Below are 26,575 nucleotides of genomic sequence, written 5' to 3' on the forward strand. Positions count from 1 at the left end.
CAAAACACTGGTTTGTATTTTTGTTCGATTCTTAAATTTAAGTTTAAATGGAAATGGTCTTTCAGGACACCTGTACATTTTTCTGTATAAATAAATAAGGAATGGTTTATTTTTACTAATCAAATGCTTCTCAGATCGTTTAACACCTTTACAAAATACTGGTTTGGATTTTTGTTCGATTTTTAAATTTAAATTTAAATGGAAATGGTCTTTCAGGACACCTATACATTTTTCTGTATAAATAAGTAAGGAATGGTTTATTTTTACTAATCAAATGCTTCTCAGATCGTGTAATACCTTTACAAAACACTAGTTTGTATTTTTATTCGATTTTTAAATTTAAGTTCAAATGGAAATGGTCTTTCAGGACCCCTGTACATTTTTCTGTATAAATAAACAAGGAATGATTTATTTTTACTAATCAAATGCTTCTCAGATCGCGCAACACGTTTACAAAACAATAGTTTAGATTTTTATTCGATTTTTTAAATTTAAGTTTAAATGGAAATGGTCTTTCAGGACCCCTGTACATTTTTCTGTATAAATAAACAAGGAATGGTTTATTTTTACTAATCAAATGCTTCTCAGATCGTGTAATACCTTTACAAAACACTAGTTTGTATTTTTATTCGATTTTTAAATTTAAGTTTAAATGGAAATGGTCTTTCAGGACCCCGGTACATTTTTCTGTATAAATAAGTAAGGAATGGTTTATTTTTACTAATCAAATGCTTCTCAGATCGTGTAACACCTTTACAAAACACTGGTTTGTATTTTTGTTCGATTCTTAAATTTAAGTTTAAATGGAAATGGTCTTTCAGGACCCCTGTACATTTTTCTGTATAAATAAGCAAGGAATGGTTTATTTTTACTCTACAAACACACTTCTCAGATCGTTTAACACCTTTACAAAATACTGGTTTGGATTTTTGTTCGATTTTTAAATTTAAGTTTAAATGGAAATGGTCTTTCAGGACCCCTGTACATTTTTCTGTATAAATAAGTAAGGAATGGTTTATTTTTACTAATCAAATGCTTCTCAGATCGTGTAACACCTTTACAAAACACTGGTTTGTATTTTTGTTCGATTCTTAAATTTAAGTTTAAATGGAAATGGTCTTTCAGGACCCCTGTACATTTTTCTGTATAAATAAGCAAGGAATGGTTTATTTTTACTCTACAAACACACTTCTCAGATCGTTTAACACCTTTACAAAATACTGGTTTGGATTTTTGTTCGATTTTTAAATTTAAGTTTAAATGGAAATGGTCTTTCAGGACCCCTGTACATTTTTCTGTATAAATAAGTAAGGAATGGTTTATTTTTACTAATCAAATGCTTCTCAGATCGTGTAACACCTTTACAAAACACTGGTTTGTATTTTTGTTCGATTCTTAAATTTAAGTTTAAATGGAAATGGTCTTTCAGGACACCTGTACATTTTTCTGTATAAATAAATAAGGAATGGTTTATTTTTACTAATCAAATGCTTCTCAGATCGTTTAACACCTTTACAAAATACTGGTTTGGATTTTTGTTCGATTTTTAAATTTAAATTTAAATGGAAATGGTCTTTCAGGACACCTATACATTTTTCTGTATAAATAAGTAAGGAATGGTTTATTTTTACTAATCAAATGCTTCTCAGATCGTGTAATACCTTTACAAAACACTAGTTTGTATTTTTATTCGATTTTTAAATTTAAGTTCAAATGGAAATGGTCTTTCAGGACCCCTGTACATTTTTCTGTATAAATAAACAAGGAATGATTTATTTTTACTAATCAAATGCTTCTCAGATCGCGCAACACGTTTACAAAACAATAGTTTAGATTTTTATTCGATTTTTTAAATTTAAGTTTAAATGGAAATGGTCTTTCAGGACCCCTGTACATTTTTCTGTATAAATAAACAAGGAATGGTTTATTTTTACTAATCAAATGCTTCTCAGATCGTGTAATACCTTTACAAAACACTAGTTTGTATTTTTATTCGATTTTTAAATTTAAGTTTAAATGGAAATGGTCTTTCAGGACCCCGGTACATTTTTCTGTATAAATAAGTAAGGAATGGTTTATTTTTACTAATCAAATGCTTCTCAGATCGTGTAACACCTTTACAAAACACTGGTTTGTATTTTTGTTCGATTCTTAAATTTAAGTTTAAATGGAAATGGTCTTTCAGGACCCCTGTACATTTTTCTGTATAAATAAGCAAGGAATGGTTTATTTTTACTCTACAAACACACTTCTCAGATCGTTTAACACCTTTACAAAATACTGGTTTGGATTTTTGTTCGATTTTTAAATTTAAGTTTAAATGGAAATGGTCTTTCAGGACCCCTGTACATTTTTCTGTATAAATAAGTAAGGAATGGTTTATTTTTACTAATCAAATGCTTCTCAGATCGTGTAACACCTTTACAAAACACTGGTTTGTATTTTTGTTCGATTCTTAAATTTAAGTTTAAATGGAAATGGTCTTTCAGGACCCCTGTACATTTTTCTGTATAAATAAGCAAGGAATGGTTTATTTTTACTCTACAAACACACTTCTCAGATCGTTTAACACCTTTACAAAATACTGGTTTGGATTTTTGTTCGATTTTTAAATTTAAGTTTAAATGGAAATGGTCTTTCAGGACCCCTGTACATTTTTCTGTATAAATAAGTAAGGAATGGTTTATTTTTACTAATCAAATGCTTCTCAGATCGTGTAACACCTTTACAAAACACTGGTTTGTATTTTTGTTCGATTCTTAAATTTAAGTTTAAATGGAAATGGCCTTTCAGGACCCCTGTACATTTTTCTATATAAATAAGTAAGAAATGATTTATTTTTCAAGCTGAATTCTGAACAACACTATGTCCCACATGTAACAATTTTCAAAATTTATTTTATGCAACCGCAGAGGGGACGAGTTTTATTTTTCTTGGCCATCTACTGCACGTACACTAAAATATTGAAATATAATACGTATTATTTAACACATTCACTACCAGATCTAAATAAATAACCTAAAATTTGTCTAGTTCCATAGTGGAAAATCGATCAAAGTGTTAATGAGGGAAACCACTGTAACTGCTTAATATAAAAGCAATTTTCAAGAATTTTTTGAACGTGACTATGAAACTTTTTCTAATAAATATTCAATGGTTACGGAAGTATATTTCTTGAGCTACTTCTTGTAAAAATCTCGTATAAAAATATCAATTATTCTAGCCATAATATGTTCCAAAATAAAGAGCAGTTAGTTTCAACATCTACTAAATCTTCTGTAATTTTGTCGTCTCTGCCAATTTTACTTTAATATTTTCTCATTCTTAAAACCCCCAAGCATTGAATGGAGAAACATTTCGATCTCTTCGATTCGTCACAGTTTACTATTGAAAGAGGCATCTCTAAATCACCGAAGATCGTTCGGAACGCAAAGTTTGTTCTACCACGATAAATACACTCTCGACGACAGTGGGACAGCGAAACTTTTTTAAACGCAGTGAAATTCCAAGTAATTAGCGTCAGATATAAATACCGAGGCGGCCGAAATGAAAGGCGAGAGTTATCCGAGCCGTTAGGTTCGTTTGCTTTTGCCGCGGCGGTCCGCCAACGTTCTCGGTTTAAGGGAATTATTCATAATCCTGTAATTTCGCCCTCGACAAAAATGTCGGGACAGATGGAGACACCCGAAAAAAAATATACCTCAAAAAAGTAGGAAATTACACTGTTTCGCGGTGGCGCGTGCAAAAACCAAAGAACCTTACTCGGGGCTCTAATTAACCGAAAGAAGCACTCTTACTCTTTCGGAGACGGAAGGAAGATATCGAGCCAAAGGCATCGTCGAACGGCTAATGAAAATTGAACGGGAGAACCGACGGAACGTATTAATTGGCTTCCGACGACGCAACCCTTCGTCGACGAAGAACAAAACGTTCCCGATCGCGATCCAGGCGTCGTCAATGCGCTCGTTAAAGACGTAATTGCTTCAGCGATCACGCACTACGGTCGTTTCGACTCTCGCTACTGTGTAGAGATTTACGAAATTTATTTACGTCTATTCGATCGAATAAATTCGTTCCATGATTGCAATTTTTATTTTTCTTCCACGAGCAGTCGATAGTCCATCTTTTGATCGTTGTTTAAAATATTTATCTTCCTCTGCTTTGATAAATGAAGGATTGTTCAGTCCACAAGTAATGTAAGCAATCGTAGGAATCAGGCATTAGGCCTGTGCTTTTCTTTCGTTTCCGCGGCCATGATGTCCATTTGTCGCACAGTTCATTCCGAGTACAGTTGAAGAGCCATGTGATGTATAGTTCGGCTCACGATATAGCGAGGTCGTAAACTCGAGTAGGTGTCAAAGTTTACACGTTTCAGCTTCCGAAACAAGTGAATTGACAGAAATACGAGCAGCTAAGGGTATTTGACCATAGTCGCCATTTTTAGAGTTATCGTAACAGGTAAAGGTCTTAGTTAAGTCTTTAATATCTTAATTTACCTGCTTATAATGTATACATATAGAAAATGAAAAAAGATAGTGCAGTTCAACTAAAATTACCTCAAATAAGATGTCATGTACGACCCTAAGTATCGCAGCATTAATCGATCCCAACCCTCAAGAGTTTAGTTTACGACCTTGCTATATCGTGGCCCGGACTGTACCAGTTTATCATCTATATTAATTATATATTCTGTGAGTTTTGTACTGAATAACTACACCAATGAAAGTCACTGTCGAAGAAGAAATTTAGCTTGGCTTTCTTTCTTAATCGATAAGCGATTTGTTATATTCGTCGACCAACACGTTTATTCCACGATTTTTCTGCCAGAGGAATTTTCTCAGATTGTTCAGAAAATCTGGACGCAGGCCAACCCCAGTGCGTCTCGAACTTTTATTTTGTTTTCTTGTGATCCATCTGCCAAGCCCAGGTAGACAGGTGCTTCGAGCTGGTTTAAGCCTACGCGAAGATGGCGAGACACTCGAGGAAGCGTGTGTTCCAAGAAAGGACACAAGAAGAACACCTTTAACTATCCAGAGTGGAGACATTTTGTTCCTCGATCGACTTTTAATAAGATTGAATAAAAGTATCGTTGAAAAATTTAATTACGTTGTTTAATCATTTAAACTCTCAATAAATGACACGTAGAATAATTTTAAAAACTGGGACAAGCTGTAACACTTTAATAGATTAAGCTTGGCCGTGATTTCGTCGTATCGTTTCTTTATTTTTTCAGAGACAAGGGGTAAAATGTTTCGGATAAGAATTTAATGAGATACTAAGGTCATCCTCGTATTTTCACCTACAGATAAAACAACGTGAGAGATAGATGTTTCCCCGAAGCCAAACAATTATTATTCCGTTTCGATTTTTAGTTTTATCTGCTCGCGAGGTTGTTGCGACTCGCAGATATCCTATTCGAATTATTTCAAACGAGTAAATGTAACAAACACGTTAGAATCGAGAGTCGTCTTATCGCGTTTTAGTCGGCGCTTCGTCGCGAAATGCAGCGATATGAAAATTACGATAGAACCGCTATACTTGATTTTTTTGTAACTTGACTTCTTTCTGTAGACATTAAAGAAAACCTTCGAAACGGTAAAAAATAGATTCGTATAAAACATACAGGGTGTTCGGCCACTCCTGGGAAAGATTTTAATGGGGGATTCTAGAAGCCAAAATAAAACGAAAATCAAGAATACCAATTTGTTGATGGAGGCTTTGTTAAAAAGTTATTAACGTTTAAAGTTCCGCCAGTTCCGAATTTTTTTCTCGAAAATGCGCAGGATTTCGGGGGTATGTCTATTTACCAAAAATTATTGCAATTGACCCCCGCAACCGAAAATAATTTTTCCAGAACGATTTGATAATTTCTTTCCCCGTCGAAAAATTTCACACCTTCTCGAATTTTTTTCTAGAAAGTGGGTAGAATTTCGAGGGTATGTCTATTCACCAAAAATGATTGTAATTAACCCCCGTAACCGAAAATAATTTTTCAAAAATGATTTGAAATTCTTTTTTTTCGTAGTCATCTAATTAGATTTTCGGTAAGGAATTTTTTTCTCGAAAGTGCGTAAGAATTCGGGGGTATGTGTAATGACCAAAAATGCTTGTAATTGACCCCTGTAATTAAATATAATTTTTTTAGAACGATATGAAAATTTTTTTCCCCGTCGAAAAATTTCACACCTTCTCGAATTTTTTTCTAGAAAGTGGGTAGAATTTCGAGGGTATGCCTATTCACCAAAAATGATTCTAATTGACCCTCGCAACCGAAAATAATTTTTCCAGGACGATTTGAAATTTTTGAATGTAATTGTTAATAACTTTTTAACGAAGCCTCCATCAACAAATTGGTATTCTTGATTTTCGTTTTATTTTGGCCTTCAGAGTCCACCATTAAAATTTTTCCCAAGGGTGGCCGAACACCCTGTATAGTCTCGAAATATGACGCAAACCACAAAGATCAACATCGATAATAATTAGAAAATTGTCCTGTTCGCGTTCTCTTGGGTCTCTTCGAAGATAACGAACTGCAAATTAATTTAATCGATTCGAATCCCAGAACTTTTCGTCAGCAACAGGTGACTCCGTGCAATTAAGCCCGTAATATAGAAAATTATAAAATATTATGAAACCCAGCACCGTCGTTATTAATGCTTCTCGTAATCGTTTCGACGATCGAGAGTACGAGTGCACCTCTATCCTGTATCACCCGTTTTAATATAATCGTTTCGTTTTCCGTGTATTATCCGTAACGAGGCCCCGGAGGGTGAAGTGGCTTCAATTTCGATGAAATAATCTCGCTTAATTGGTTCCGTTGTACCGACGACAGCGCAATAGGGAGTCGCTAGGAACTTTCGTGCGTCGAAGTTGGCGGGGATCGTTGTGTACGGGTTCCCCCGCAAACCGAGACGAACGCGGAAGTTAAACGTCTTACTAACGAGTCGAATAATTCCAGCTGTCAGGAAACATTCGGTTCCCGGGACCCTCCAAGCTAGACCCGATTGCTGTTTCCGCGAGACTAGGAACTTCGACGAATACCGAATAACCGGAACCTCCAGCGATATTACAGACTGAATTCGCGAAATGCTTGGACAAAGTTTCGTTGGAGCCTCTGGGCTAACAGCTTCTAGATTGAGGCTAGAAAATATTCTTGTGGAGTAAGATAGCCAGTAAAGTGGTTAACACCGTTCACTGTCCATGACTCGTATATGGGTCATATCACTACGCTATTGGATACGCCGCTGAGGAACCGGACAGTGAACGTGTTAACAAGGTTACTACCAGGCTTAAGAGGAGAAGATTGAAACTATCCTTATGGAAGAATTGAAATAAATTGGAAGACAATGAACAAGGATCAACAGATAGTAGGAAATAACTAGATTGCCATTTCAGTTTCAGAAACGATCAAAGCCTCCCGGAGTCGATTAGATTTGGGGAGCAGAGACTGATATGTGTTCTCGGTTACATACCAATCAAGCTTCAAGTTCGGACAATTTAACAGGGTGATCAGACTGCATCAGTCGACAGTTAATAGGATAATCAATTAGTTGGCATAGGGAGCGATTAAAGCTCATCATTCCCGTGACCCCCAGTCGTTCAACCAGGGATACACGGACTAGTAAAGTTCAACTGGGGGTCAATGGAACTTATATCTTTATCGGTTTAGAGACTCTTAACAGACCTAAAACTAAAAGACCCACGGGTGAACTCGACCCTTAACTTTTCAGTTGGACATTTGCTGGATCTAGTTTATACTCCAATTGGGAGTTTTCTTTAGAATATTGTGGTGGTTTACTGTATGGAAGAAGTAGTAACGTCTCCTCCTGGGCCTGCCTGGACAGTGAATGGTCGGTCAAGGAGAGTATACAGGGTATTCAGCCACTCCTGGGAACAATTTTAATGAGGGATTCTAGAGGCCAAAGTAAGACGAAAATCAAGAATACCAATTTGTTGATGGAGGCTTCGTTGAAATTTTATTAACGTTTAAAGTTCTGCCTGTACTGAATTTTTTTTCTCGAAAATGCGCAAGATTTCGGGAGTATGTCTATTCACCAATAATGATTGTAATTGACCCCCGCAATCGAAAATAATTTTTCCAGAACGATTTGAAATTTTTGAATTTAATTGTTAATCCTCTATCAATAAATTGTTATTCTTGAGTTTCGTCTTATGTTGGCCTCTAGAATCCCCCATTAAAGTATTTCCCAGGGGTGGCCGAACACCCTGTATATTGTACGTAAGTTTTCGAAAGATTTGTTTCGGGTTTACATACGGTTGGACGCGTGAAAACAAAATGGCGTGGTCTTCGTCCAAAGGCACGTTCCAACGGATGTACTTTTACAGTCGATATTTAAACTGCATACTCGCGTTGGAAAACGTCAAACTGCCGGAAATACGTGCCGCGATTCTACACTAAAATCTGAGATTACTCGTGCTCGTACTTCCGTTGCAAAAAATTTCCGAAGGACGCCTTCTTCCTCCGCTAACCGGGAACTCCGTTAAACGAGATTCGTAATTTCTAACCTTTACGTTTTTTTACAGTTTTAATATCCACGAGATTCCGTATCGATAGCTGTTTTAAATCGTTTCCATAAAAGTTAACGAAGTTAACGAATTAACGGGCGCTCGTGAAATTAAATTTTACGAGTGGCTCCTTAATCCTGACGTTACTGTTTATATTTTTGGAACGCGGGGGCTGGCTGCGAACGTTTGCCTCAATCTTGAGTTCGAGTGCCGCGTTATTTTTTAACGCCACTCGAGGCGATTCTGTCGTTGGCCGGAAATAACGAACTTACGAAGAACACGCGTTAGCTTCTCGAGAAGGCAATTAAAATCGCTGGAAATCCATTCTCTGCTGATCAAAGACACTTCAAATTTCCGCGAATATCCCGGTCGTTGCGATCTAGGAGAATTCGTCCGCATTTCTCGATAGAAAAGTAACTTAAAACTTAGGAAATTAGCGAGTGTATTAGTATTAGTAAAAATGTATAAATTATTTAATTTATCGTATATTATTATATCATTAAATTATCTTAAGTTTGGCTTGCGGATAACTCGACTGTCGTAACTTACGGATAAAGAATAAATGAAAATTACACGTTTTTTAGTTCTTCGATCATGTTAAGATTCGGGCAAATTGACGGTCCCAATTTTGCTGCTTGTCGAGATGTTTGCGATCCGTCGGAGAAAATTAGCGAGTCCAGCGGCTATACGAGGAGCTCCTTTCATCCTGGAATTCACAGAGACGTGTTCATTTTCCGCCACGGAGAGTTCGCCACGGGAACTTTTCGTTGGAGTTTTCCGTTTTCATCAGCGCGGTACTTCGCGGTCATTAAAACCTTCGAAGAGCCCTGGGTCCCCGAATGGCAGGTTATTTCGACGTTCGAAATACTCGAAAAAGGTCGAAGGATCGCGACCAACCTACGGGTGTCAACGATCGTTAACCCCTTTCACCCCCAAACTAATCACTTCGATGCATTAAAAGCAACAGGATTCGTGAAATTCATTCGAAAATTAATTCGAAAGTATAAACATTACATTTAAGAAAATGTAGGTATCGATTTCTTTTCTCGGTTACTAGATTCTTTGGGTTCAATTAAAAACTAATCCCTCTTCTAGTGGAAACGTGCTTTTGTCGTTGAAGAACTGGTAGAATCGAGAATTACAGTTCGTAACGCTGCATCGAACCTCTGGGGAGCCATGCATCTTAAACTATAATCATTGGGGGGTTCGTAGTTCTCTAGTAAGATCCTGAATCATGAATTTCTTAGTGGATCATTAAGTGGTTGGTCCATTTGGTCCTAGGTGGAACACTAAGAACCTTTCGATCTTTAGTTAATTCACTAGGGGGGTTTGTGGCCATTAGACAATTCTATGGCGACACTTCCTGCGCTTGCCAGCAGGGGGCCACGCTCTTGTCTTTCTCGCGAGTGCTCGACTGACAGTCCGTTTGTATATACAGAGTGTTCGGACACGCCTGGGAAAAATTTTAATGGGTGATTCTGGAGGCCAAAATAAGACGAAAATCAAGAATACCAATTTGTTGATGGAGTCTTGATTAAAAAGTTATTAACGTTTAAAGTTCCGATCATACTGAATTTTTTTCTCGAAAGTGGGTAAAATTTCGAGGGTATGTCTATTCACCAAAAATAATTATTATTGACCCCTGCAACTAAAAATAATTTTTTTTGGACGATTTGAAAATTTTTAATTTTGTCGAAGAATTTGACTACGCTCCTGAATTTTTTTCTCAAAAGTGAGTAGGATTTCGAGAATATATCTAACGACCAAAAATGATTGTAATTGACCCCCGCAACCGAAAATAATTTTTCCAGAACGATTTGAAATCTTTTTTTTTTCGTCGAAAAATTCAGGCGCCAAATTAGATTTTCGGTAAGGAATTTTGTTCTCGAAAGTGCGTAGGATTTCGGGGGTATGTGTAATGACCAAAAATGATTGCAATTGACCTCTGCAACTGATAATAATTTTTCCAGAACGATTTGAAATTTTTCACATTAATTGTTAATAACTTTTTAACGAAGCCTCCATCAACAAATCGATATTCTTGATTTTCGTCTTATTTTGGCCTCCAGAATCTCCCATTAAAATTTTTCCCTGGGTTGGCCGAACACTCTGTATATCGTTCGTAGGAATAATTGATCGTCTTGACGCGTGTAATTGCCACTAGTACGATTCCCTTGGGCCACTGAAATGTACTAGATCTGGTTACTTTCCAGCTATCTTGTCCGCCCGACCATTTCGCGTGAGGTTCGCGACCAAGGTTCTTCGATGGTCGCTCAATTCGTCGGTTTACTTTGTGGACACGATCTTCCTTCTCGCGTTATCGATCGGTGGCGCCCCCTGTCCCCGCATTCCCGCGCTTTGAAGCTGTCCCACGGCGGAGGGTTGTAATATGTAACTCCCGTCGTGTATGTACAATCGTCGAGCGAGTAACTGACAGTTATCGAGCCACGTCGACCGGCCTTTATCGCCGCTGCGATCGGTGTATCGTGATTCACGTTGCACACGAGCGACGATCGCCGTTCTGTCATCCTTGCATAATAATCTCCATCGTCGATCGGTGCACCGGCTAATTCGTCGGTATCGATCCGCCTACTCGACCGACTCGACGTTTAATTATACTCGGTATTTCTTCCGACGTTTGACCATCCCTCCCCGGTCACTTTCAAGCCAGTCTCTTAATTCAAACGGTACAGTAACGATTCTTAACGTCCCGTCGGGGTTCGTATCGTTCGCGCGACGCGGACGAAACTCGCCACCTGGCAGATGTTTATACACAGCGATGTCATTGAGTCCCGACGTCGTTTGGATTTTTTTGCAGCCGTGGTCGACGACGAGAAGAAAAGAATAGCGAGTAAGAACGAACGAGAGCGAACGAGAAAAAACGAACGGTAGTCCGAGAGAAGGATAGCATGCTAGAGGAAACGAGAAAGAGTCGAACGACAGTCGAAGAAACGTTTCTGTCATTCCACGACAAATCGACTACTTTTTGGACACGCAACGAACCGTTACCACGTTCTCTTCGGTTAATATCACAACAGAATCACCGTTCGTACGTTCCTTAACGAGATTAATGGAACTTCCAACGGTTATACTCGATCGTGGTATTTATTAATCGAAATGTGATTTCTTTCGCAACATAACCTAATACTCGAAATTCACGAGATAAGAGGGAATCGCTGATAACAGACGTTTATCTATCAACGATAAGTTTCATCATTTACGAAACAAGACTACGCCTATGGCATTTACTGAAATGTTAAAATACGAAATGCAAAATAAAAATGATTGCAAGATAAATATGTATATTCGATACTTCGTAATTAATGAATCTATTCGAAGACGGTCGTTCTTATCGATCCAAGTGTATTTTCCCTGTAAATTTTATTTTAACAAAGCAGACAAAACAGTTAACTATTCGATCGAACGAACGTCGCAAATAAATTGCTGCACGTTGGTTTTATCGGTTATCTGTTGTTCCAGTAAAATCTTGCTGGCTTACGACGTTACACAATAAGTACATTCCTATTAACTCTATGGCAACCCAAAGCAAACACAGGATAACGCTAAACATAACAGGCGCTAGATAACAACTAATTTTCGAAAGATACATGTAGTGAGGATCGCTTGAAGTTTCAAGAAATCTTTTACAATTACTGCATAAAAATTCCATGCTATTCTTGTTTCGTTTTTTCGACATTTCTCTGGGGGAGGTCGCGACCTGTTAACCTAGGATTTGAACGAAATTTGGTAGAGTTATGGGGGCTAACGTCCAAACGTAATCTGTAAAATACTAGACGTTTATGGCCATTTTTGAAAAAAAATGGCTTTAAAGTTTAAAATTTCGAAATGGTCGGAACGAATTTGTTCTTTTTTTGTTTTTAAATTGTAGGTTTCGACGAGAGGAACACAAAAGTTCGATATATTTTTACCGTACTATCAATAATTTAGCCAAAGATTTGAGTTTTTTCTAACGGGATAAATGCGTATGTGCCATCCCTGTTTGGTCATCCCTGGGAAAAATTTTAATGGGGGATTCTAGAGGCCAAAATAAGACGAAAATCAAGAATATCAATTTGTTGATGGAGGCTTCGTTGAAATTTTATTAACGTTTAAAGTTCTGCCTGTACTGAATTTTTTTCTCGAAAATGCGTAACATTTCGAGGGTATGTCTATTCACCAAAAATGATTGTAATTGACCCCTGTAACCGAAAATAATTTTTCCAGAATAATTTGAAACTTTTTAATTTCGCCGAAAAATTTCGCATCTTCTCGAATTTTTTTCTCGAAACTGGGTAGGATTTCGAGTATATGTCTATTCACCAAAAATGATCGTAATCGACCCCTACAACCGAAAATAATTTTTTCAGAATGATTTGAAAAAGTTTAATTTCGCCGAAAAATTTCGCATCTTCTCGAATTTTTTTCTCGAAACTGGGTAGGATTTCGAATGTATGTCTATTCACCAAAAATGATTGTAATTGACCCCCGCAACCGACAATAATTTTTCCAAAACGATTTGAAACTTTTTAATTTCGCCGAAAAATTTCGCATCTTCTCGAATTTTTTTCTCGAAACTGGGTAGGATTTCGAGTGTATGTCTATTCACCAAAAATTATCGTAATCGACCCCTACAACCGAAAATAATTTTTTCAGAATGATTTGAAAAAGTTTAATTTCACCGAAAAATTTCACATCTACTCGAATTTTTTTCTCGAAATTGCGTAACATTTCGGGGGTATGTCTATTCACCAAAAATGATTGTAATTGACCCCCGCAACCGAAAATAATTTTTTCAAAATGATTTGAAAATGTTTAATTTCGCCGAAAAATTTGGTTTCAAAATGGTTTCATATTGGTTAATTATCCGTTTTCACGGAATTATAAATTAAAAATGTTTTGGAATTAGATCCAACAACTTCGAAATTTTTTTCAAGAATGGCTGGCCATAAACGTCTAGTATTTTACAGATTACGTTTGGACATCAGCCCCCACAACGCAACCAAATTTGTTTCAAATCCCAGATTGGCAGGTCGTGACCTCTCCTTGTGAAATGTCGCGCGATGGAAAACATTGGAAAAATTTAATTAAACAGATCGCGGTGAACGGATCGTAAAAGCGAGTTGTAAAGAGGCAGCGAAAGCACGAAAGTGTCAGAAAACGGTAATTCGGGTAATTATGGGTGGAAAAAGGAAGAGGAGCGAGCGGAATCCATGAAAGAAATGTTACACGCGTACGAATGAAATTAAATAGAATCGCGGCGACGGGCGAGAAGAAAGCTGGGAAAACAACACTGCCGGCGAGATAACTGAACGTAATAAAAAGAACTTCAACGGGGAACGTCCGTTTTAATTAAACTCAATTACGGTAATAAGTCGACCACCGTAAATCTCGTCCGTATTACCGTTATAGTTCGAACCCAACCATAGTAGCCGCGTGTCACTGTGGACACAGATGGTGATTCGCGAAGTACGATGAAAACTCACCGTAAACATTTTTAATCGCGATCCTGTTCGTACGGTTAATAAAATTGTTTTAAAAAATTTTTAGATTCGAAAGTCAAAGTCGTTTATCTCAGACTTCGAATCGCTTTTCAACAAACAATCGATCCACCTATCCGTTTTATATTTACAAATTGTTAACACTAGAAAAAGACACGTTGAGAACGATGATACAAATTTGTAAATTTACAACGCTAAACGTTAGGATCGTACAGTTCGATAGTATCGATACTTCGCTCGAATTCCTATTCATACCGTTCGTACGGTTAATAAAATTGTTTTAAAAAATTTTTAGATTCGAAAGTCAAAGTCGTTTATCTCAGACTTCGAATCGCTTTTCAACAAACAATCGATCCACCTATCCGTTTTATATTTACAAATTGTTAACACTAGAAAAAGACACGTTGAGAACGATGATACAAATTTGCAAGTTTGCAATGCTAAACGTTAGGATCGTACGGTTCGATAGTATCGAACGATCCAGAATAATCGATACTTCGCTCGAACGCTTCCACTCGGTTTACTTTTATTTCCTTAATTATCCGACGACGGCGAGTAATTATCGGGCAAAGTGCACTTCTGATCTGAATAGAGATGCCTGTTGATAATCCGAGCTGTTCGAACCTTGGCACCACCGAACGACGCTAATTTTTCGTCGCAATCTACTGGAACGATATTCAAGAAACTACAATCCGTAAAAAAAGAATCGAGACATCCGTTCCTATACTATTTTTTTCTTTTTCGAACCTAATCCATTTCCGTAGATTCGTTCGATGATATAAACCGCGTTGCGGGGCGAGAAAACGTTGAGAACCGCTGAAATATTCGGAAATACCGAACAGCGAAATTCGCGCGAAGCGCCGAAAAGTCGCGGCAATGGCAATGGCGACGTTAATGGCGCTTTCTTTATCAGCGCGCGCGTGAACGATATTCCGATTACGGGCAGCCTTGTCGCTGGCACGTTACGTCAAAACAGCCGACGATACGCGGATCCCACCTGAAACGTTGCACGAGTCCAAAGGACAGTAGCGACGGAAAACGAAAACAAAAACTCGAACCGTCAGCCGCTGGTTAGGAAAAAAACAACCATTAAACGGATCGTAAACGTTTCCTACTTCGCGCTTCGATACTTATTTCCATCGAGAACGCGTTGCTTGAAAACGATCGAGATACGGAGTCGATGTCGAGACGCATGCATCTCGCGTTGTCGATGCATTCTTGTCCTGGTTGTTTACAGAAAATACTGTTCGATCGTTGGCGAAACGAGACTGATCACAGCGTCGAAATCGCTATCGAGCACGCCGATAAAGTCATCGCGATCGTTCGACGAGTCGATCGAGGAACGTGTCGCATGCTCGATCGAACGAAACTCGAAGGTCGCCGAGCGTAAACGTCACTCTGGCATTTTAGTCACATGTTTGGTTCTTTGTCACGCGGTTTAACGTGTGCGGATAGCCTCTGGTGTCGCGGCGCCGACGGATCGTTTCGCGCGAACGAACGAGGAACGAACGCAGGTAAGGAAAGACGCGCAAGGTGCCCAGAGTTACTCGGAAATTTTAACGAACGCTCGCACGGTGCACGATTCGCATCGACGTCTCCGCGAAGAGGATCATGGCAGGACGGTACACAACGCGGCGATGCCAGAAATCACGGCACGGCAGAACCCGTATTTCGGACAAAGGACCGAGAAAGATTCAACTGGTAAACACTGGGGACGTGGGTTTGCCGAAGAGGATGGCATGCACAGTCTTCACCCTTCTCCACGCTTCTTCTTTTTTTTATCGGGCACGAAGCAGCGATACGAGATCCAGATAAGGGAACGTAAGACGATAACGAGGCTCGATATTGCGCGGCAGGTAAAGACACAGACTCCTCCGGGGCCGTGACCGAACGGAAAAATGTCACTGTCAAAAACCGTGGTCCGATCGTAACGCGATGGAATCGATGGTGTCGATTTCGAAATCGCGGACGTACGGATTGTACGCTGCCACGGTACGCAGGATGATCGGTGTCCGCGAGAACGATGACGAGAGAAACGTTCGGTGGAAATGATACTCTTTGGATAATACATACCTCTGCGATTGAACGGCCGAACCCGAACGGCAACCTTTATTTTATCCGTAGCCATGATTTCACACCGGTAACGCGCACTGTATATCCCGATCACAAGGAACTGCTCGATGCTTTTGTATACACAAATAGAATTTTCACACGATCTTCATAGCGCTACATTATTTTCAACCCATACCGCGAACTTTTCATCTTTTCAAACGACACTACGTCTCACCGAGCCCATGACACACTTCGCCATATTGCTTCAAGCTCGTCGTGCGCCAGACGACAGTCGTCCTATCGAGTGAACGTACTTTCGAGAACTACCGCTAGGAACGCTCGAGAGAACCAAGTCCTGTGACGTCACGTGTCCTGTCGCCCCCCATCTGGTGATGGAATATCGAACCAACCATCGAGACCTATCGATCGATGGGAACGTTTGCAAGCAAAGCCCCGCGCGATTTAAACCACGGAACAGTAATCGAATCATTTATTGATTGAATTTAATACTGTTTCTATCAAAGATGTCGAAAAACACATAGTAAAATTTTAACTTGATATTATTCTCGGAGCTTACTCATTTTACTTCGATCGACTTCCAACAACGGCGATTTTTCAGCTAAAAATTTATGATCCCTGACGAATTCTGACGAACAGTGTATGATCGAATCCGCAAAACAACAATAGTTTCATGAAAATATCATATAAAATATATGTATGTACGTATTTTGTCCTGCTTCGTTGTAACACGGTCTTATTGTTTCGACGAAAAGAATACGTATACTGACAAAGAGTAAATCGCAATATTCTCGCCATCTCGTATATTTTTACGTACTAATACGATTACTCGAAAATCTCTACGCTTTAATAATATTTATTTTGTTGTAAATTTGAGTTATTAATTTTAAATCGGCCATCAATACGCGAAAAAGAATTTAAAGAATAAATATAATCGCTAAAATCAATTACAATTTCTCTTGTTCCGTTAGCGCTGCGATCTTATTCTTTTCTGAACTGATAACGTCGCATGTAACGCGAAAATGGTAAGGAGGGCTTTATCTTTAGCCACAGACCAGGTATACCAAGTTGCATATATGCAAGAAACAAATAACTTAACAACTCTCGAAATGGACGTAAAATGGATAAATATGAAATTGACATCGTGTCATTGCTTCTTTCACGGCTATTTGGAAAAAAATTATTCCATGATACTGAAATATAAATCTACGTAACATAAAGCAAATACAAATCTATATTTTTTGGTTTCTTTACTTACACCACTCTCATTTCTGGTCTTGTGTCCTTTTGTTTGCTTCTGTTCTATTTTGTAGACAATTTACCGCAACCAATGCTTCGCTGTAGAATTTCTTACTCGGATTAACCTGGCCATTTCCATAAGACGCCTCTTCGTACGTCTTGTTCTTCCGTTTCCCACCAATGAATATGGAACAAACACATTATTGACTCTTTAATCCCTCAAATAGTTTAGTAGTTGGTAACTCGTATACTCCTTTCTTCTAACAGAACGTATTATTTGCTGCTTTTAAATTAAGAAATACATTTGCTCAAATAATTCGTCGCTTAATCGAGTTAAAATGTGCTAAAATCAGCTGTGTTTTAGTTCCCTCCAAAATTTTAGTTCCCTACAGAATGTTACTACGTTAGTCAAAGTTCTGATAGTAGTTTTGGATTTTTATTCTAATACGAACTAAAATATTAATTAAGATCTTCCTTTTTCGTAGAATATACATTATTTAACGACCTTGACGTTTAGGAATAGTTAACAAGTTCAATATAATAGATGCGTTTTAGTCACCAAAATTTTGTGTGCGTAGATGATTTCGCGGTTAATTTTTCTATATGCTCATAATGGAATATACCGAAAATCAAATTACGAGAATTATAGTACAATAACCATATCGTACAAATAAGCGTATGGACCATTTACAAAAAATAACGAAATTGAAATTTATATAATTAAACGATTTCTTGGGATGAAAAGGTTATGGTTACGATAGTGTGCGTTGTACATTGACAGATTTGGCGGTACATTAAATTACTTTATTTTCAAAATATTATTAATTATCTTCAGAATTGAATAACAGACATGTATTTCTAATCTAGGAATAAATGTAACATAAACAAGCAATTTATTAAACGTTTTGACAAATGATTTCGATCTTCTTTAGTGCAATCAGTTATAAAAAACACATTATTTTATTCACAATATAGACAAATTTTTTTTTTAATCTCTAACCTCAATTTTACTCACCTTTTATCGAAATTATGCTTATTTATGCTATATTTATTTATATCATTTGTTTTAAATTGATACAACGATATATACCATTAATGTCCAATTTTGCAGATGTAATAAATGTCTTTCTTGTATTTCTGATTGCAGAAAACCTAAGTAAACAGAACTGAAAGACAATGATTATTAAATTGTCAAATGTAATAAGCTGTTCGTCTGAACATCCATCATATCCTGTATCTAATCTCCTCAAACATCATTCGAGTAGTTCATGGAGATGTGCCAAACCAGGAGAAATGCTTAGCACTGTAATTTTTCAATTAGCAGAACCATCCTGCATTACAGGCTTGGATATTGGCAATTATCATAGCTGCGTTGTAATTGTTACGGCTTCCACGTCAGCGGAGCCTGATAACTGGACTCCCATTGTAAACCACCAATTCATGACACACGAGGAAGCCGTAAACAATAAATTTAGAGATCAAGTACAGATATTCACAAAGAAAGACCTAAATCCTGAGACATTAAAGATAAAATTTGACCGTGTCAAAGTGACTTGCATGCAATCAGCAAACTTAAAAGAATTATTTGGACTGTCTTTCATCGTACTGAAAACAGAGGTAGTAGTTGATTTGGGACTGGACGTTTTTGGAAGATTTAAATTAAAACAGCCGGAGGACAATGCTAACAAAACGCCTCTAAGTGATTTTAAAGAGAAGTATCTCAAAATGACTAATGCTAAAAAAACGGATTACAAGAGTGAATTACTTTCGAAAATCAAAGAAACAGGCATGAATAATTTTTCTAAACGTCAAGAAGAGAACAAAGAACCAACAAAGAGACCGTTATTAGAAAAGTTAGAAGCTGGAAAAGCAGAGGAAGTATTTGGGCCTAAGAAAAACTCCGCGTCAGTGTCTAATAGTAAAAACAAAGATGTAAAAGATACAAGCAAATTAAACGATAAACAACCGGTAACGCGAACTCCATTTGGCGATGTCGTGCCTGCACCATCGCCTAAGGCAAATAAAAAGGACATCAAACAAGAAAATTCGCGACATAGTACAAATGCAAGAAAACGTTCCTTAAGCCCAGAAGAAAGCTCGTCAAAGGAGAACGTAAATAAGAAAAAACAAAATTGCCCCCAGTGTCAAGACGAAGAAGACAAAGTGTGTAAGAATTGCGGACGATTACCTGAACCGAAACCAGTACTAAGGCCAGAGAGAACCGCGAAAAAGAAAACTGTCGAATCGCAGAAACCAAAAAAATTATTTTCAAAACTTTTCGAAGATATTACGTTTTCGCTTAGCGGCTACGTTAATCCACAAAGAGACGAAATTAGGAGAAAGGCTCTTCAAATGGGCGCCAAGTACATTGCTGATCCCAATACAACCAACAGAAAATGCACTCATCTAATTTGTGCGTTTAAAAATACGCCAAAGCATCAACAATTAAAGGGTCATTCTAAAATAGTTACACATGCTTTCATCGAGGATTGTTTCAACGAAAAGACAAGGTAAAATAGTAGCTTTCTAAGTAATTATCAAAAGTAGTTCTAAAACTTTCGATCTTCACAGATTTCCGTGGAGACGATACGCTTTAGAAAGTAAGGACAGAGCCGAACCGGAAAGCGAGGAAGAAATTATAGTAAGTTCGTCGCCCCCTAAATCGTCCGATGTATTTGAGGAAGATACTGATTCTAATTCTAGTTACTAAGTTGTTGCTTTTTACGAATGTTAATATACAAAAGATTTCATTGGATATGTACATACAAAACAAATAAGAGTTTACTTTATAAATAAATTGCATTTTGTACCAATTTTTTACTTTATTTTCGTCGCATGAAATATTTGTCGTGAGTTTGCACTTTTGCTGTCCTACCTCAATGTGATAAACTTGTGACGTGACGATGACGTTACTGTTTTTGCAGGCGTCGTAAAATCAAATCAAAACATAATCGACGCTTATAATAAGCGCTGGAAGTCGTGTGAACGACTAAAGCCGAATACAGCCGAACTGCGCCGTCAATTGTTGCAAACGCCAATGGTGAACAGTTCATGCGTAATTTCAAAACTCGTCTGTCATTCGTAATAAAAATGGTTGATAACAGCAACTTCGTGTTCAGCTTCGATCTCTTGCAAAGTTTCTACGACTCTGACATTTCGAAAAAGGAGGACGTTTTAATCGTATGCGTTCACTCGTATTTAGTAAAGACAGGAGCGGACTGTTTCGGCCTCGGTGATAACGTAAGTTCTAACAACAGAAATTGCTACAACATATCGCGTAATATCGAGAACAATCGTTTTTATATAATTTGTTAATGTAATCAAAAGAAAATTACAAATACATTTGCTTATTCGATCGTTGCGATACCTAACCTACTAGACGTTCGTAGTTATTTTTTGCTACTCCCGAAACCATCGCGAACCGTTCGATAATATTAAAATTTTAATGCAATTACATGTTGTCGTCTCGCATTATTTGAACTCTGCGGCGCTGAATACATTTGTGTAACGTTAGAATGTGGTCTGGTGCAATTTAAACAGTTTCTTTCTTTGTCTTTTAGCAAACATACGATACATCCGAGAAGGGGACGAAATTACTTCCAGAGGGATGGAACAAACGTCCCAATTACGTTTTACGTTACGCAAAGGATAAGAAATTGTATATACTGTATGGTACAAGATCCGACGATGATTTGCTCATAAATTTACTGGTAATTTCAAATTATATTTATGCAATATATTTCTTTTTAAAATACTAGTAAATTAAAAATGTTTTATTTTTTAGAGGGTCGAAGATCAAAATGTATCCAACGTTCAGTTTTCAATTAATCAAACCGTACAGAATCTCCATGGACCCGTGGAATCTGTAATACCTTCGTATCAAAATGTTTTACAAACAATTGGGACAGACCTTATCGAACCGATACTTCCTAGTAATACTAGAGAGAGTTCCGCACAGACAACACCGAACGAAGATAAGAATGTTCCTATGCGGTTTATGTCACCACAAGAGTACTACCAGAGTACTACAGATCCACTAGGAGTACTACCACCGAGTAGTACACCATCGACAATATGTCCATGGTAATATTCTCAATTTATAAAAAGAAGTCTGTAATAGCAACAAATGGCAAACAGATGGAACAGAAGAGCCGATGCTATTTTAATATAAATATTTCCATTCTGTTTGCGATGTGCCCGACATAACATTACTACTTTAGCATGCTAAATTGATTACTAAAATATTTAAAATTTATCCGAGGTACCCTAACACCAACCCGCCAACCGTAGGAGATGCAGATTTAAATCCGTTTGCATACGTCGGTGGTATGCTGTACGACCCTTTCTTGCGTGGAATACGTGGTCGTTTCGATCCGCTTCGACCGGGGATAGGAATGAGAGAAAGACTACCACCGTATGTTAATAGGGCCAATTACAAAATATTTAGTTACAATTTATATTACCAACCTTATTAAACAACGTTATTTTATTTATTTCATTGAAGGAGGGCTGTTCCACCTCAGTCAAAATTCCATCCATTTGGACCACCAGATACCGATTGAAAATAAGAAAAATATATTAATCGAACTTGTATACACATTGCGCATACTTGTAATTCTGTAAAAAAAAAAAAAAAAAAAAAAAAAAAAGAAACTGTTTAAATAAATGACTTCTATCATGTTTTTAAAGAAATATTAATACCGTAGAAATATTTTATTTTTGGTAACATATCCAGTATAAGACATCAAAAGACGAATGCTTCTTCACAAAACGACTTCCATTCTTTTTTATTTCATTACTGATGTTTTACAATATAACAAAACTTTTTGTTTCATTTAATCAATATGTCATTAATAGAGCAGTAAGTAGGAAATTACATTAACAAATTAAATATATAATAGTAATTTTCGTTTAAATTGCGCTAACTCGTTAAATTTATTATTTTTTGCTTAATCAATTCGAAAGGACTGTTCTCTTTTTTCTTTTTTTTTATTACGTCGGCTCAAAATAGAGGATTTCTTTGCTACCTAAGTTGTTTCTGTTCGCAGTATTCATAGGAGTTGAAACGTTTTTAAACATAAAATACAAAATATTGTACGAAAACGATCTTCACCGATTACCATTATAAAAGAATGGCAATTTAACCTATAACTCATGATTTCGTGGATTTTCTTTATCTTTTTTTCCTTTTTTTTCTTTTTTTTGAATAATAAAATAAAATTTCACGATATTTCGATTCAATCCTTCGAGAATAAAGATTTTCGATACTCGGCGAGTACATGCAATAGTAAATATTCAAGATCAAAACACGTTTCTACATACAATTTCAAATAAGATCTACGAATGCCCATTAACTTTCAAATTTAAAGATATGGGCCACGATTAGCATTTTTAATAAACCCTATCATTTTATTCTCTTCTAATTTTCGACCTTTTTCGCAAAAAATGTATCACAGATAAAAAATATTCACTCATACACATAATTACTTCCGATAGAGAAGCCGCTTGAAGAAGTGAATCGATGTGCAAAAAGTAAATTCCATACGATAAAAAAAAAAAAAAAGATTCGTTGGTAACTTTCCAATGAATGCTAGGTGTACCTAATTAAAGTATCGATATCTTATTTTAACAAGGGTTGTATGAAGAAAAAAAACACATTAACGTTCGTAACAATCGTCACGGTAATTAAACTAAGAAAAAACTGAATAGTAAAAGTTATTCAATTTCGGATCTAAGGTTCGATAATTTTCTTTTTTTACGAGTGTCCCTCGTCCCATCCTCTGGTAAAAAATATTGCAGTTTTTTTTTTTTTAAACATTACAAAAAAGGAGCTGTACCAGGTTCAAATTTCATTTCGGGTCTGCGATTACAGTGAATGTACTCGGTTACTGGTACTAAAAAATTATGCACAAAAAGGGCAACGATTTTGTCATCGACGACGCACGCAACATCCATGTAATTAAATTCGTTAAGTCAGTTTTGTAGAAAAATGTCATTTAGAATTCTTACATACTAATCATTGGAAAAAAAAGAAAGAAGAAAAGAGAAAAAAAAACGAATACAAACATCGACTATGACAATTCACATCACTCTTGTACACAATCTCGGCTAAGCACGGAACAGTAAACACAATTCACGTATCATAAATACATGCGGAAATGTACATTCACATCAAATCGTCAGACATATGAAATGATCTAAGTATTACATTCATTATTTTTAGGAGCGAATTTTTTTTCATCTATCTTTTGAACACAGTTTAGTGTGGCGTTCAGCATCACCGACAATTTTACCAAAATTGCGAATATAATTATGACGCTTCACACAAAACGCGTATGCAGCTTCTAAAATTCATCGAATAAAAGTAGATGTTTAAAAAATTTTGGTGAAATTGCCGTTAAGCTACGATAAAAGTGATATATAACTCTGGAGTGATAATTACTTCATTTTGTTTCGCGATATTCGTTATTCAAGTTAACGCAGATTCCAAGTTCAATAAGAGTTATGAACACCCATCGATTCGGCATGCCACTGGAAATGCAACGCTATGCTTCTTTCGTTTATGTTAACAGTTTAAAAAACTAGTATTCCAAATAGAAAAATAATTGTTTAGTCATCGTATATTTCAAAATATAAACTAAAGTGAAATAACGGTTCGGCCAGCGGTAATTTTAATTAGTTTAAGACTCTCAGTAGTGCTCTTTATAACGACACACTCGATAACCTCAAAAAATTCAATAGATTTCATGTTAAACAATTTTTTTTTCATCCAGAGATGTCGATGGACTCCTCGGTAAGGCTGATTCGGCAAATTTCGATTTAGACACGACTGGATGTTGCGATTGTTTCTTATATTGAAACCGTGAGAAACGTTTTCAAGCAAATTACCAACAAATAGTATCAAAGACTTGACCGATATAAGAGTTTAAAGTCAACGAAATCTCAAATAGAAAAATGATTAGTCGCGACATGTTTTAAAATATAAACTAGAGTAAAGTAACAGTTCAGCAGCCACTGATATTAATTAATATAAGATTCGATAGTGATTTATTCACGCTGTATGTTCAGTAACCATTAATTTATTCCTTTGTGGGTGGTATCTGACTATAGACGACAATATACATTTATCGTTTTGGATGTACATCGAAATATCCGCTCGTAAAGGATTAAAAAATATACCACAATCCGAGGATATGAACGATCTTTTACTTCGAAATAATTTTAATTGATTACAGTATGCAAAGTTTATAACTAAATAATTTAATTTTTCCTTTAATATCTTTAATTGCAACTGTCCGCTAATATATGTTGGCAAATCAACAAAGAATTCACTCCATTTATTTGTTGACGATTGTTTCAAGAGTGTATTTTCTCTCAGAAGATATCATTGATCTATGGTTAAGATAATTCAAGAATAAAATTCCATTTCACAAAAACCTACTCATATAGGACTTATATTAATGAAAAATCACCGCTGGCTAAACCATTCATTTGCTTTAATTTATGCCTTAACACATACGACTAAGAAATTACTTTTCTATTTGAAATTTTGTCGACTTTAAACTCTCGTACTGGACCAAGTCTCTAACACCAACAGGTAGTAATTTGCTTAAAACAGTTTCTCGTAGTTTCAATTAACCCTAACTATTCTATACACACGAATCAATCACAATATCCGTCTAGTCGCGTTTTCTAAGACCAAATTTGTTCGATTAGCCTTACCGAGGAGTCTAACAACATCTCTGAACGAAACGTCAACGTTTTCTATCCGATATTTATTAAATTAATGGTTACTGAATATGTAACGATAAATATGCTTACCGAGTGTTATATTAATAGAAATCACCGCTAACCAAACTGAATAGTGCAGTTTATGTTTTAAAACTAGTATACACAAATTTGTTCATTAAAGTATTTGAGAATTTTTGTTACTTTTTTATTTTATACAAATTTGGTATTCTCTTTACAAATGTGATAAGTGTCTCAAAATATATGTTGCATTATAATGTGAATTATTAGCAACACATTGAGTCGCTTCAAATACTCGATTTAAATCGAGTATCGATTTCCATTAATTGCGAGAATAAAGAATCGTGTTCAAAGAATATTTGCAATATACACAATGTACACACCAGTTTAATCAAATCTGATCAGGTTGGATCACCTACGATGTACATATCATTCTTGTACACACTTTATTGAATAGGATGCATGTTCTTTAATAAATATATTTTAACTTATGATCTTGTTCTTTTTACAAGAAATTCCCGTACAGATTTTGCTATTATTTTATTTCCTTGTTCGTGTTATATGCGAAACATATGTGAATCGTTCGTTCATTTTTCAAGTTAAAAAATTGTTGATAAGACACTTATACATTTTCTGTATTCAATTGTTCTAGAAAATGTAAGACTTTATTGCACTCATTCCTTTAAAAAGCTACGTTTGCTGACAGTTGGGTACGATCGTAGCACCAAAGGAACTATCTTTACAAAAAATCATCAGAGTCTGAAGTTTATTTTCTCCGACTATCCCTAAAATATTTTATGTAAATAACGCATCAACTAAATATTCATAAATTGATTGGTAACGTATTGCATATTTTATTTTCTTGGACCAAATAAATGCAGCCTTCCGAAATTCTTGTACATAATAGTCTTAAACCAGACACTACGTATGTCATGTAATGCACAAATTGATCCAATTTTTTATTATACAAGTAATCAGATCCATTCAAATTTATTCCTACTTTTATCGTGTGCAGAAGGCTTCTTCCTGTTCAGCAGCATTTAATATTAATTTAGTATCAAAAATAAATACAAAAATTTCATAAAATAAAAGTGAAAAATAATTGTAAACAATTTTACTTTATAATTATTTGGTTTATAACGAAGAATTAGATGGTGGAAAATATAGCGTCAAAATTGTTTAGTAAATAAGTAGTTCAGTTGCATTTCCATTGATAGGCCTTTCAAAACAGAGTCGGTACAGTATGTCTCTTGTTACCAGGCATGAAAACCTATACAATTAGGTATACCAATCAGTATGAATTAGTAACTTTTCAAAGAAATCGTTTAATCTATTGGACGCAGCAGGAGTTCTTCTGTCCATTTTTGAGCTTCAACCGAGACTTGGGACGATATTTTTCAAGGTAGGCCAGCTGCTTTGCGTTGATGGCGCCTCGTCTTTTTCTGAAGAAACAAATTATTTTTATAATTACTTAACGCACAAAACGCAGGGAA

At 36.3% G+C, this 26,575-nt stretch overlaps 4 protein-coding genes across 19 annotated transcripts in view; 2 read left to right on the forward strand and 2 right to left on the reverse strand.

Moving 5' to 3' along the window:
- Nucleotides 1-16,523, reverse strand: part of LOC143351799 (kinesin-like protein KIF13A) — a 132,791-nt gene extending 116,268 nt beyond the window's left edge. For 2 of the 7 annotated variants that reach the window (XM_076783743.1, XM_076783744.1), the window contains exon 1: nucleotides 16,098-16,522. In XM_076783743.1, coding sequence (XP_076639858.1) covers nucleotides 16,098-16,152 — 55 coding nt within the window. In that variant the 5' untranslated portion in view covers nucleotides 16,153-16,522. Of the gene's footprint in view, nucleotides 1-16,097 lie in introns of all 7 variants that reach the window. The other 5 variants (XM_076783746.1, XM_076783748.1, XM_076783745.1 and 2 more) reach the window with 4 other exon arrangements.
- Xrcc1 (DNA repair protein XRCC1) lies at nucleotides 15,490-20,098 on the forward strand. 3 transcript variants are annotated; one of them, XM_076783752.1, is made up of 3 exons: nucleotides 15,490-15,880; nucleotides 18,481-19,843; nucleotides 19,905-20,098. In XM_076783752.1, exons 2-3 carry the CDS (start codon nucleotides 18,510-18,512, stop codon nucleotides 20,041-20,043), a joined length of 1,473 nt encoding a protein of 490 aa, XP_076639867.1. In that variant the 5' UTR covers nucleotides 15,490-15,880; nucleotides 18,481-18,509; the 3' UTR covers nucleotides 20,044-20,098. The 3 variants fall into 3 exon arrangements, with proteins under 3 accessions (XP_076639867.1, XP_076639865.1, XP_076639866.1); XM_076783750.1 differs by lacking the exon at nucleotides 15,490-15,880 and adding an exon at nucleotides 17,760-18,122; XM_076783751.1 differs by lacking the exon at nucleotides 15,490-15,880 and adding an exon at nucleotides 17,760-18,095.
- Nucleotides 20,099-20,333: 235 nt separating this feature from the next.
- Pi31 (Proteasome inhibitor 31 kDa) lies at nucleotides 20,334-22,896 on the forward strand. The gene is made up of 5 exons (XM_076780751.1): nucleotides 20,334-20,573; nucleotides 20,894-21,043; nucleotides 21,118-21,416; nucleotides 21,595-21,747; nucleotides 21,838-22,896. Exons 1-5 carry the CDS (start codon nucleotides 20,385-20,387, stop codon nucleotides 21,893-21,895), a joined length of 849 nt encoding a protein of 282 aa, XP_076636866.1. The 5' UTR covers nucleotides 20,334-20,384; the 3' UTR covers nucleotides 21,896-22,896.
- LOC143349478 (PRL-1 phosphatase-like) overlaps nucleotides 22,093-26,575 on the reverse strand; it is a 47,905-nt gene continuing 43,422 nt past the window's right edge. For all 8 annotated transcript variants that reach the window (XM_076780790.1, XM_076780783.1, XM_076780801.1 and 5 more), the window contains one exon: nucleotides 22,093-26,524. In XM_076780790.1, the coding sequence (XP_076636905.1) occupies nucleotides 26,413-26,524 (112 nt within the window). In that variant the 3' untranslated portion in view covers nucleotides 22,093-26,412. The remainder of the gene's footprint in view (nucleotides 26,525-26,575) is intronic.

The sequence above is a fragment of the Colletes latitarsis genome, chromosome 2, assembly GCF_051014445.1.
Source record: "Colletes latitarsis isolate SP2378_abdomen chromosome 2, iyColLati1, whole genome shotgun sequence".
In the NCBI taxonomy this organism is placed as follows: Eukaryota; Metazoa; Arthropoda; class Insecta; order Hymenoptera; family Colletidae; genus Colletes; species Colletes latitarsis.